Raw genomic sequence first — 13,372 nt, 5'->3', positions numbered from 1 at the left:
CACCCCTCTCTAGTCTTGGCTGCTCCCCACTACAGGCTCCCTTCCGATTTCCTAAGGCTTTCTGAGTCTGTCCTTAGACCTGGGTAAGGATTTTAAGGTGGCAGTGATGCAAGTATCTTAAGCCTTGTGTGCCTTTCCCAGACATTTATTATCACTCAGAGTAATCAATGTATATTATCCCTGTACTATGAGAGCTTTTTAAACTCAGTTTGAGATGGACTATAGGGGAATCTTTACCTTTCATAGGTTCATGTGTGATCATTTGTAATAAAGCTTGTGTTGTCAAGAAGTGTTTTCTTATGAAAATAGAATTTACAAGAGCTCTTTACTAAAAATATCCTGGAAGAAGAAGTAGAAGTTCTGGAATTCATAATTTAAACATACCAGTTAGATTTTCCACAAAAAAATGAAAATATCCACATTTTATGCCATTCCACGATTTCCTTCTTGTATAAGCTATTATAAGTATTGAGAATATAATAGCCAGGCATGGAAGCACACATCCAGAATCACACCACAGAACTTTCTCTGGAACACTTATTAAATGACTCATTGTTATAAGTATTTTGTGTGTTAATCGTAAGCTAAATCTCACTGTGGCTTCTGGTAGAGAAAGGTAATAGCCCAACAAACCATAGAACAACAGGAGAGAATGTGCTGAGAACACAGCACACTGCTTCTCCCAGCTGTGTCAGACTGCTCTGTAGTTTGCACAGCTGTGATGAGCCGTCTTCAGGCAGGTGGCCTACTCATGAGTAACCAGCAAGCTGCTTCTGTGAGCCCCTTCTCAGAAAGCCAGTTCTACCCAGCTTTCTTGGTTCATTCCTTTTCCCCACAGCAGAGACCAGGGGCCAGACAAGAGTGTGGTTGTCAGCCTCCTCGTTGAGGTACTCCCATGGAGACTGGGGCGCCCTAGGGAGCTTGCCCTGGTGCAGTGCCCTGAAGCAGTCATTTCCCAGATGTTTCTAATTGGCCTTATTCTTCCCTGGGCCAGGTGCTCTCCAGCTGTGGTTCCCTGGGTTCTCATATGCTTCCTAGCTTCTTTTTTTTTTTTTTCTTGGTGCTCTTTTTAGGCTTTTGATGCAGAGTTGAGCTAACTTGCCCAAGACCACACCCCCAGGAAGCACGGAACTTAGTTTCCTTGTGTTGGCTTTTTCTGTGTGGTACACCTGGAGTAGGTGAGCACAGTGACACTTGTTTGTATACAACTAAGGGAAAGCCCCCTGAAAACTGGTGTATGGAGGCTGCTGATGCTTCGTTAGCATATTGGGGGATTAATTGCTTGTGAGTGTAGATTTCAGCGATGGCACTTTATCTGCCGTTGTTATTGTCTCGGTCAGGTGACTACCAGAAAGGGAGGGCTAAGATGCCAAGTCATCCGGATGTAAGAAATGCATATGGCTTATGGCATTAAAAGTGAGAGTGTTGACCGAGTTGTTCACCTTCCATGTGTCCTTGTATTTGCAGGAAGATATTCCTCGTCAGCTCGTCTACATTGGCCTTTATCTCTTTCATATTGCTGGAGCCTATCTTCTGAAGTGAGTTGATACCTGGCTCGGGTCTGCCTAGCAGGTAGCCTGCTCCTTCATCTGAGTGGGTAATTACCCTCTCTTCTTCTTGTGTTCTCTCAACAGCTTGAACCACCTGGGCCTTGTTCTTCTGGTGCTGCACTATTTCGTTGAGTTTCTTTTCCACATTTCTCGTCTATTTTATTTTAGTGACGAGAAGTATCAGAAAGGGTAAGTGCTGTCCTCTCCTGTTTGTTCAGCGGGTCTTTGAAGTCAGGGTCTGGATGGTCAAAGCCTGTGCCCTTGAGAATTCTGCAGTTTTGTTAGTAGTACATTAAAAGAAAGCAGAGCCACCACTTAACAATAGTGATACTCTGGGCTGGAGAGATGACTCAGTGGTTAGAGCGCCTGTTGCTCTTGCAGAGGACCTGGGTTCAATTCCCAGCACCCACATGGTGGCTCACAGCCATCCATAACTCCAGTTGCTGGGGATCCAATGCTCTTCTCATCCGGCCTCCACAGGCACCAGGCATATACACGGTTCACAGACATATATGTAGGCACAACACCCACACATACACATAAATAAATAGATAAGTAATTTTAAAAACAATGTTCATAGTCTCTATTTCCTTTAGAATAGTGTTTCTTAGCTGGACAGATACTGTATTGGACTTAGTGCTGTACGGCTGCAATAGCATGGCATTCTTTTGGGAAAATGAGCGATACAGAAGAAAACTTTTAGGAGAAAGTAAAGGGACTGGCCTGGTGAGATGCTCAACAGAAAAGCCTGCAGACCTACGGTCGTCCCCAGAAGCACAGAAAGGCATGCGGAGAGAACCAGATGCACACAGCTGTCCTCTGACCTCCACGTGGCGTGCATGTGCCCTACCTACCCCTGCAGCATGCACACCAGAAATAATGAAATTGTTTTCAAAAGGAGAGAAAATAAAGAAATGGGTAACACAGATTTTTTTGTTTTTGTTTTCAAGACAGGGTTTCTCTGTATAGCCCTGGCTGTCCTGGAACTCACTCTGTAGACCAGGCTGGCCTTGAACTCAGAAATCCAGTGGGTAATACAGTCTTAAGGATATGAAAAGACTTTGATAGAAAAACTCAGATGGAAAAGAAAGATTTGCAAGGTGCAACCAGCCAGGCAGTGGTGGCACATGCCTTTAATCTCAGCACTTGGGAGGCAGAGGCAGGCGGATTTCTGAGTTTGAGGCCAACCTGGTCTACAGAGTGAGTTCCAGGACAGCCAGGGCTACACAGAGAAACCCTGTCTCCAACAAAAACAAAACAAAACAAAACAAAACAAGGTGTAACCTGTAGAGAGCAGTGTCTGTGGCCTCTGAAATGGGAATCGACATTAGTTGTTGATAGCAGTGCTAGCTTGGCCTGAGCCCAGCCTGCTTCAGTTGCTTACTACATAAGTTCTGAAGCACATCGCCAGTACTTCACAATGAACAGAAATATTAAGCCGTTGTCTACTAGAGTTCTGGAAAACCTAAATAGGGTGATCAATGCTGTGGGCCTCTGACAAGATGCTACATTTTGTAGGATTTCCCAGGAATTCGAACACAGAAATCTTTTTGCAGAATGAGAAATGCTGTTTTAGGGACTAGAAAGATGGCTTGGTAGAAAAGTGCTCACTGCAAGCATTAGGGCCTGGGTTCAGATACCTAGCCCCATATAAAAAGCCAGCTGTGGGGTGGCAGCAAGAGTACCCTGTGGCTGGGCGAACCAGGCCGCCAGTCGGTGAGCTCGAGTTCAGTGACAGGCCCTGTCTCAGTAAGGTGGGGATAACTGAGGAAGGCGCCCTCCATGATCCGGCCTTCACGGGCTCAGCCACACACATGCACACCCGTAACACAGCAGAAGAACTGCTTGCTTGAGTACGCATTTGCTCAGGAGGGAATCTGACTGTAATGGAACCATCTCGTCATGGTTTTCTTACTGTGGCTTTGCATGTCTTTCTTACAGGTTTTCTCTCTGGGCAGTTCTTTTTGTTTTGGGAAGACTTCTGACTCTAATTCTTTCAGTTCTTACTGTTGGTTTTGGTCTCGCAAGAGCGGAGAATCAGAAGCTGGACTTTAGTACTGGAAACTTCAACGTGTTGGCTGTTAGGTACGCTTTCTTTACCGTTCCACTGTTCCTCAGCATGCTGCCAGCTTCTCCCTGTCAGCTGTAATAACTGAGGGGTGACTGGGCCTGGAGCCTTGGTGAGGTTTCATGCCTGTTGATGGTTTCTGTCCATGTGAGACAGTACTAAAGCTTGTTTAACTTCTAAGATGATTTTCTTAGTGAATGATTTTTTTGTTGCATTAAGCATTAAGGCTGGGTCATCAACATCAAATTACAGTAGAATACTTCTACTCCGCGGCATAATCTAATACAGTCGAATTTTTGTGTCGTTTTCCACGTGCTTTTCAGGATCGCTGTTCTCGCGTCCATTTGCATCACACAAGCCTTCATGATGTGGAAGTTCATTAACTTCCAGCTCCGGAGGTGGAGGGAACATTCTGCCTTCCAGGCCCCGCCTGTGAAAAGGAAACCGGCCGTGACCAAAGGCAGGTCTTCCAGAAAAGGAACAGGTTGGTATTGACCAAGTCATGGGAGCACAGAAGTGGAGGCATGCCGAATCTTAGCTACGGGGCTTTTGATTCCCAAAGCTTTGCTAGATAGTTTCTGTACACAGAGCAGTACGGTGTGCGGTCAGCCCTGACTGGCTTCAGTTGGCATAGTTGACCTTTTCTATGTATTATGTACATGCATCTATATGTTGTCTGGAAGTCAGAGGACAGCCCTGGGGAGGTTGTCCTTCCATCTTCCATGGCTCCAGGGATCCAACTTGCAAAGCAGCCAATTGCTGAGATACCTCGTCAGCCATAGCATAATACTTTTGTAAATTACATTTTTATGTATGGAGGGTGAGTGAGCACATGCCAAGCTGTGCATTGGACAGCAGAGGACAACGCTTGGGCAGCAGCCCTCTCCCTCTATGGGGGCAGAGCTCAGGTTGCAGCGGTGGTACAGAGTAACCACTGCTCAGTCGTGTGTGTGTGTGTGTGTGTGTGTGTGTGTGTGTGTGTGTGTGTGCGTGCCTGTGTGTGCCTGTGTTTGAGTGTGTGTATGAACACGCCATACTTTATCTGCGTGGAGCACATTTGGGTGGTGGAGCAAGCACACTTTCCACATCTTTGTCTGCACACCTCTTTTCTGTTGTCTCTTAGGGATGTATCTGGTGTAGAACTGCTGGGTCATTAGGGAGAGCACCCGACTTGCTGCTGCGTGGTGGCATCGTTTTAGGGAGCTGCATCTTTCTCAGCTTCATGCACAGTTGTTCTTGTACTATTTGGGGGATGATTAACTAACCTCTCTATGATGAAGTTTGAAAAAGGAGTCCCACCTGAGCCCTGGCTTCTGCCAGATGTATTTAGGTGCCTGTCACTGTGCAAATACTGTACTGCTTTGCTGTGCTTGTGTAGGTAAACACTCCCTTGATGTGTCTGTGTGACTGGGTAGCTCACTGCCTGGTTATGGTGTGTGAGTGGGTAGCTCACTGCCTGGTTATGGTGTGTGGGTGGGTAGCTCACTGCCTGGCTGTGGTGTGGGTAGCTGTGGTGTGGTGTGGGTGGGTAGCTCACTGCCTGGCTGTGGTGTGTGGGTGGGTAGCTCACTGCCTGGCTGTGGTGGGTGAGTGTGGTGTGGGTAGCTGTGATGTGGTGTGGGTGGGTAGCTCACTGCCTGGCTGTGGTGTGGGTAGCTGTGGTGTGGGTAGCTGTGATGTGGTGTGGGTGGGTAGCTCACTGCTTTGCTTTGGTGTGTGGGTGGGTAGCTCACTGCCTGGCTGTGGTGGGTGGCTGTGGTGTGGGTAGCTGTGATGTGGTGTGGGTGGGTAGCTCACTGCCTGGCTGTGGTGTGGGTAGCTGTGGTGTGGTGTGGGTGGGTAGCTCACTGCCTGGCTGTGGTGTGTGGGTGGGTAGCTCACTGCCTGGCTGTGGTGGGTGAGTGTGGTGTGGGTAGCTCACTGCTTTGCTTTGGTGTGCGGGTGGGTAGCTCACTGCCTGGCTGTGGTGGGTGGCTGTGGTGTGGGTAGCTGTGGTGTGGTGTGGGTGGGTAGCTCACTGCCTGGCTGTGGTGTGTGGGTAGGTAGCTCACTGCCTGGCTGTTTTTCTGTGGCTCTGGAAGGTTCTCCAGTTTTCTTCTTTCTCACATTTGGTCATTTCAGGCATCGAGCATTTCTGGGGGAGTCTTGGGATCCTTCTATTAGTGTCTGACAAAAGCACCTGGAGCTCTCCTCCCAACTCCCTTTCATCTGTAAATGCCTTGGGGAGCAAGAGCATGGGTGTCTCTGCTCATTTAGTCTGCTCTTTAATGTCTTCCAATTAAATTTATATAGTTATCAGTCTAAATGTGAGTACTTTGATTAAATTTCTCCCTAAATATTTTACTCTTTTGGATGCTGCTGTGAAATAGAATCATTTTCTTTAATTTCATTTTCAGATTGTACATTCATTACAGATGTTTATAGTGCAGTTGATTGCGCATATCAATCTGGTATCCTGCCATGTTTGGTGGACTTAGGTTTAGTGAGTGTGGCTTCTCTGGGATCTATACATGAAATTAGGTTCTGCACCTTCCTGCCAATCCAGATTTTTTATGTTGCATTGTCTTGCTAAAGTATCCTGACTTGAGAACCGGTACGGGCATGGTACAGGCGCAGAGACCCGCAGGAATGTTGGGTGTCTTGCTCTCTGCCTTTCTCCCTTCAGATATTGCACCTTTGCTGTTTTGGTTTTTGATTATTTAGGATTTTTTTCCATCTGTGTTCATATAAAAGATTGGCCTACAATTCACACTTTTTCCCCAGTCCCCTTGTCAGCTCCAGTAGCTGTATAAACCATATTAAATCCCCCATCCCCTGGTCAGTCTGGTGCTGAGGACTGAACAGTGACTCCATCTCTGCAGATTTACACTGAAAGATAAGGAAATAAGTCTCAATTTAATCTCTCCCTTTCAGTAACTTGTGATTTTTTTTTTCAAGGAATTTATGCCTGTTTTTCTTGTCAGTCAAAACCCCAGTGTGTTAGAGCTAAGATGTAGCTCAGGGTCCAGTTTCCAGCACTGAGATAAAGCAAAAGTCTTGTTAAGTCTTTCTTGATTATTTTATTTTTACATCTGTTTGTTTGTTTGTTTTTGTGTCTTTACTGTGTCACTTCCTACTCTTGCTTCCAGCCTTAGGCTTGGTTAGCTCTTTTGCAGTTGGGGTCCCCTTGTTGAGGTGACTTCTGGTCATGGTCTTCACCACTCCTTGAGAATCAGCCAGAGTTCAGGGGAAACTTTCTCCTCGTCCTGTCTTGGCTGTACTCCTCGAGCCTTGAGTACTGCCCAATTCCAAATATTTGTAATTTGGTTTCTCTTTGGAACCATAACTTTTTTGTGAGTCCATTATTTGATTTATTAGATGTCTTGTCATCTCCCGCTTGTCCTCTGGTTGTCTAAATTACACTGGGATTTAAGACTTTCTTCCAAAGAATTCCCCTTCCCTAACATTTGCTGAAACTTGGATCACTATAAACACTATAAACTCAGTCTGTATCCAAGTTCAATACATGCTTCTTTTGTACCCCAAAGGACATATGTTCCCTCTTTATGGATGTGAAACCCACATGCCTCTGCCTCCCGAGTACTGGGATTGAAGGTGTGTGCTACTGCAGCTGGCACCCAGTCAGAGTTCTGAGGAATGGGTTGCAGTCACCATCAGCTGTAGTGGTTACCATCCCAAAGAACTTTTGCATGATTTAAAGAAATAACTCATAGGGCTTTGCCATGCAGTGGAAGACAGCTCCATGTCAGTCCTGTGAGGACTGCGGTGGAGTCTGTATGGTCTGTAAGCCCTGTAAGTTGGCCACAGTTCCTGCCCTGCCCCGTGCTCTCTTTTTAGTAGTACTTACTTCCCTTTCATTTGCTGCTTAAGTCCTCGTTCACATTACAGATCACAAATTCTGCCTGAGAATTTGGGGCTTCAGTTCGTACCTGCAGATATGTTGTACGTAACAGTTAGTACTCCCATTTGCTTGTGCCACAGACAACACCTGCCTTATCTTCTCTCATTGCAGAGAACGGTGTGAACGGCACAGTCACATCAAATGGAGCAGACTCGCCTCGGAACAGGAAAGAGAAGTCTTCGTAATGGATCGGAAACTGACTGATTAATGTCCCCCAAAGATTCTGCTTTCTACTCTATCTTTCAGCACTAGCAATTTTTCTTTTCTTGAAAATACAGTTTATGCTCTTTGATTTTTGCTGTTGTACTGTTCCTGCATCGTAAAGGGCATTTGAGGGGAGGATGATTACTCTGAGTGAGAACATATTTTAGCTTAGACTCAGCTACCTGCCTTCAAAATAGTTTAGGGACCACCTTTCTTTTCTCTTCTTTTCTCCTCTTTTCTTTTTTTTTTTTTTTTTCTTTTTGGGTTTGGTTTGGTTGTTTTTGTTTTGTTTTGTTTTGCTTTGCTTTGCTTTTTGTCCTTAATGGTTTTTTTTGTTTTTTTGTTTTTTTTTTTTTCCTAATGGTTTGGGGAGAAACCATTTACAAACCCCTACATAACCAGTGAACATTTTTCTTGCTCTCACCAATTTTTTTACAATATTATAGCAAGGTGACCTGTTCTAAGAAGGTCATATTTTTTAAGTTGTCTTCAGGGTAAAATGGAAATACTATAAAGTCAGATGTCAAACTTTTAATGTTTTCAGTGTTCTCTGATTTTTAGGAATTTTTTGTAGCCTTTACACCTGAAAAAAAATTTGTAAAAATCACCAAAATAATTGTGTGCTTTATTTTCTAAGTTGTGGCTGTACATGTTACATCCCATTAAAAAGTACTGATAGCTACTGCAGGATTTATTGCCATCTATTGGAGTAGGTGTCTTATTAACATAAGGAAGTGAAGTACTTAGCAAGTGAAGTGAACTTTTTGTGCATCTTCAACATTTATCAACTGGCAATCAGAAAATGTTTATTGTGAAAAGGAATATTCAACTTACATAGCCCTTTTTGATATGTTAAGTAATAATTCTTAACGGGGCTTGTTGTAAGTTTGATATGCATAGCATCTTAATGAGATTCTACTTAACCTGCAAGCCCTTTTAAAAAGTAATGCCTACTTGATTTCTATCTATTAAAAAGAAAAAGGGATCAGGTAATTATGTTTGGGAAACGAATGCACTAACTTTAAAGAAATTGAAAATCCAGGCGGATAGTCTTAACAGAGGCATGCTTTATGTTATGTTAGAGCTTTGGACCCATCTTTAATTGAGAAATGTTTATCTATATAAAACATATTTTTTGATAAATATATATATATATTTGTATCTACAGAAAGGCTCTGAAAAGCATTTGAGTAAAATCTTGGTCCCCTTTTCTATGCTTGTCCTCGCACCCTGCGCTTGGTCTGTCCACTGTTGTTCAGCACATACATGCTCCATCGTTTCTCACTCTGTCACCAGCTAAAAAATGTCCGTGCCATGTTGACTATAGAAGCCACAAGCCTCAGGTCTGTGGTTAAGTTGCCGTGCTGCTAGAAAGTCATGCTTTCTCTTCTCCAGCCGCTTACCTGCTTCCTGGGAAAGTAGTCGCTCTCTGGAGCAGTACCGAGTTTCAGTGGAACCAAATTTCTGCCCTTAAAACTGGCATCATATTGAACGATACATTGAGAAATCAATCGAAATAAACAATTTTTACTTTCACAAGCTGTTTCCTGAACAATTCCTTCACTGTAATGTTTAAGCTATTTTGAACGTATATTCTCATTAAAGTAAGTGTACTGTTAAAAGATGAGTCTATTTTTTGTAAGCAAATATACTTCCTGGTACCCGAGCAGTGGCGGCAGTCAGGGTTTAGTAAGTGTTGGGTCCTCCTTTGACTGGAACCTTTCGGAGTTATTTACAGAACCTGTGTTTTGTACTTTAGACTGTATTTCAGGGTGAGGGTAAGACATCACAAACATAGACACAGGCTAGTTGCTTCCCAGGACCCTGTAGAAAGTGACCCTTACTGTCTTCCAGTCCTGCTGAGACTGGCCATATAAACTGGACAGAGAAAACAGTAAAGCCTCATGGGAAACAGCCTGCGAACTAGGAGCGCCACTGTTAGCTCTACTCTCCAAATGGCCTTGAACTACCCGTTCTGGGATTTGCTCTGGGATTTGGTTCTTGCCTGGAGTTGGAAGAGAGTTGGAAAGAACCTGGTTGGAATATTCAAGAATGAAGATATTAATCACATTCTGCTCAACCTAAACAGACTTGTGAAGTCCTCAGGTTCAGAACTCATTGGCCAAGTTTCTCCAGGGAATGGGCAGATGTGATTAGCCGGGCAGTGGTGGCGCACGCCTTTAATCCCAGCATTTGGGAGGCAGGGGCAGGTGAATTTCTGAGTTCGAGGCCAGCCTGGTCTACAGAGTGAGTTCCAGGACAGCCAGGGCTACACAGAGAAACCCTGTCTAAAAAAAAAAAAAAAAAAAGATGTAATTAGAGCTCACTAGTACTGCTGTCTCCAGGGTGTGGCCAGGCAAGCTTACTGAAAAAGCAGTTCTGATTGCCTGTGCATGGACAACAACAAACAGAAGAAGAAAAATACAGAGTGCCTGTTTGTATATTTAGAGCCTAGAGTTAAGAAATATGCCTAGAGAAAATTCTAGGAGATGATACTCAGATGTCAAAGAGGACCGCATTGGCGTACAGCCTGTTCTAGTAGAAGATGAACTCAGGACAGCTCTAGAGTCCTTGTAAAGCTCCCGGCATCTTCAGAAGGCAGCTTAGCTTGCCCTGTACACAGCTCCAGATCACACAATGAAAACTATTTACAAAGCCAACCCAGTTCTGTTTGTCCAAGCATGAATTCCCTTACAAAAGTTGTACCAATAGCTAAGTGACACAGTAACAGGGTTTGTTGAATACTATCTGGAAAAAGGCTAAGCCAGTTTGTCTAGCTTAACCATCTAGTGAAAAGATAATGTATTTATCCAACCTACAATCAAAGTCTGGATGTCTTGAAAATAAAACAACTTAAGAGGCCCCATTCATAGCCATCAGTAACCTAAGTAGATCATGAAAAATCCAGATGGCTTCATATTAACCAGTTTAAATGATAAATAACCTCATTAGGGTTCAGCTGACCACCCAGCACTAAGACTAGTTAACCTGCACTCAAGTCGTGTCGACACAAGTCCTACAAAGAAAGCTCTGGGTCAGCACTTTGAGTAAGGTTATGTACTGGCTAATTTTGTGTCAACTTGACACAGCTGGAGTTATCACAGAGAAAGGAGCTTCAGTTGAGGAAACGCCTCCATGAGATCCAACTGTAAGGCATTTTCTCAATTAGTGATCAAGGGGGAAAGGCCCCTTGTGGGTGGGACCATCCCTGGGCTGGTAGTCTTGGGTTCTATAAGAGAGTAGGCTGAGCAAGCCAGGGGAGGCAAGCCAGTAAAGAACATCCCTCCATGGCCTCTGTATCAGCTCCTGCTCCCTGACCTGCTTGAGTTCCAGTCCTGACTTCCTTTGGTGATGAACAGCAGCATGGAAGTGTAAGCCGAATAAACCCTTTCCTCCCCAACTTGCTTCTTGGTCATGATGTTTGTGCAGGAATAGAAACCCTGACTAAGAAAGGTTACATGAGTGCTCAGTACTTTCTTATAAAACAGATTGGTGCTAGATGATTTTGCCCTTCTGTAGGCTAGTGTGATCAATCTAGGCTATGCTGTGATGTTGATGTTAGGTGTGTTAAAGTGGAATTTACATTCATAGATTTTTCAACTTGCAGTGGGTTTATTGGGATGAGGTCCCACAGGCTGAGTAATAGTCATAGAACCTAACCCTCTGGGTGGTCCCGGTCCCCAGGGCACTGACACCCTGTACCTCAAGTGTGAGTGTGTGGCTCTGTGCCCAGTGTTCATCAAAAGTAGACGTGTGAGTTGTTACTATTCCTGTTTGAAGTTGTACAGCTTCATTGAGCATGATGCAGTGCAACACCAAGGTTCCATGGTGACTGCTCTGGAGCATGTGAGCTAGTAGAGGAGCCAGCAGCCCAGCCTATGGTTACCCCAAGCCATTGGAACACTACAGCCATATTTAACAAGACAGATGTCCATAAGCAACAATCTCTGTCTGGAGTCGTACAAGTATGTGACATAATCATAAAAGCCAATTCCATTTGTAGCTTCTAAAGATGCTGTTAAAATGGGATATAATTTATGAAGCCACTCTCCCGTTGGTCAGCTAATAAAATGTCCTGCATTTTCTGCTGTGTGGGAGTCACTATCCTCTTAGAATTAAAGTCCATGTGAGCAGGACATGGCATGATGGTTAACGAAGTTTGAGCTGATCTTGTAAAATGTTCTGGAAATCACATTTCAGCAAGTTGGCCAGATATCGGTCACTAACAAGCTCAGGGGCAAATAACATCATGCTAATGATTCAAAATCAAAGTAATAATGTTTGTAACAGACCAGAAGCCAGAGTGCCTAAACTGTATATTCTAAATACCAGAATGGATTTAGTCCTCTGGCTTTAGGGGCTGGAAGACTACTAGGAATATATTGGAGTGATGGGTGATTTATTTATTTTTTATATGAAGCTTTGAAAAAAAATCATAATATGTATAGCTGGATTGAACTTCATCTTCAAAGAGAACCTTTCAGACCTACCATCATCTGTCGTTCTCAGTGTACAGAAAGCCCAATTCAAACCCAGAAGGGTTTTCTTTGTTGATAACAGTATGATAGCTCAACTCAGTCTCCACACAGAAATGCTGGTACAAAAGGAATGTGAGAAAGAGGCTGCCATTTAACCAAAGCAAAGCTTCCTGGAGAGGACACTTAGAGACGGCTCTGCTGACCATCCCACAGAACCCCATCCCTATTGCACAGGATCTGAATTTTGCATGGCGTGTATTGGGGTTTTTTTTTTTCTCCTCCCTCTTTTTAAGAATAAAGAACTTTAAAAGCCATCATGTGGAGTGCAGCTTCGGTTTAAGTAATCACTGTACGTGTTTGGCAGTTCCGATGAGCACTATGTTCTAATTACAGTCCGTCCTGCAGCTCTTGTTTAGCCGGCCACGCCAATCATGCCCCATTATGTACCACTGTAGAGTGAGTGCTCACAAGAGGGTGCTGCACTCACCACCCTCATTTTCCACTCGGCTCCATCCACGTCAGCGCTGCAGCCTCCAGAGGTGAGAGAGAGCAGCTGGACTGGCTGTACTCATTAACCCAGCCGTCCTTGACATTTCTTCCTGTATTTTCCTGGTGCCGTGAATTCTCTGCTTGCAGCCTGTGGTGTTTTCGATTGATTCCTTCAGCTGTTTCTTATGCAGGATCTGTGCTTCATCTGAAATCCTGCTTGCTTCACACTTGAGGCCAGGTAGAAATCCAGCATTCTGCACGATGTCTGCACACTAGTGGCAGACACTGTGGCCAGCGAGGGGGTCAGGGTGGAGCAGACCTTGCATTTCAGAGCAATGGAAGTGAGTTTCTCCTTGATGTTTCCAGTTGTGTAGAAAACAAAGTTTGCGTTTGCATTTGCAATTATTTTTATATTTTTAGGAAAGGTTCTTGCTATATGATCCATGCTAGCTTCTAACACTGCAATACATTTGCCTCAGCAGCCCAAGGGCTCAGATGACAGACACCTGGATAGGACATTTTATATTAAGTCTCACTTCAGAAAAACTTAGTTGTAATGGGTTCGAACCTGCTGTGCCCTCGTTCCCTTGTGGCTCAGCAAGTGTCAGTTCTTATCCAGACAGGCTGTCTCCAATATTTCCTGGCACTGGTAAGGGAAGCCAGCCTCCAATCTGAGAATTCC

General features: G+C 44.3%; 1 protein-coding gene across 2 annotated transcripts in view; it reads left to right on the top strand.

Moving 5' to 3' along the window:
* Positions 1-9,262, top strand: part of Tram1 (translocation associated membrane protein 1) — a 28,424-nt gene extending 19,162 nt beyond the window's left edge. For both annotated transcript variants that reach the window (XM_085835692.1, XM_021151565.3), the window contains exons 7-11: positions 1,468-1,538; positions 1,635-1,739; positions 3,492-3,635; positions 3,942-4,102; positions 7,631-9,262. In XM_085835692.1, the coding sequence (XP_085691818.1) occupies positions 1,468-1,538; positions 1,635-1,739; positions 3,492-3,635; positions 3,942-4,102; positions 7,631-7,704 (555 nt within the window). In that variant the 3' untranslated portion in view covers positions 7,705-9,262. The remainder of the gene's footprint in view (positions 1-1,467; positions 1,539-1,634; positions 1,740-3,491; positions 3,636-3,941; positions 4,103-7,630) is intronic.
* The last annotated feature ends 4,110 nt before the right edge of the window (positions 9,263-13,372 follow it).

Source organism: Mus caroli, unplaced genomic scaffold (genome assembly GCF_978045245.1).
Source record: "Mus caroli unplaced genomic scaffold, Mus_caroli_1 scaffold_1, whole genome shotgun sequence".
Classification (NCBI taxonomy): domain Eukaryota; kingdom Metazoa; phylum Chordata; class Mammalia; order Rodentia; family Muridae; genus Mus; species Mus caroli.
This window is presented reverse-complemented; position numbering and strand designations above follow the sequence as displayed.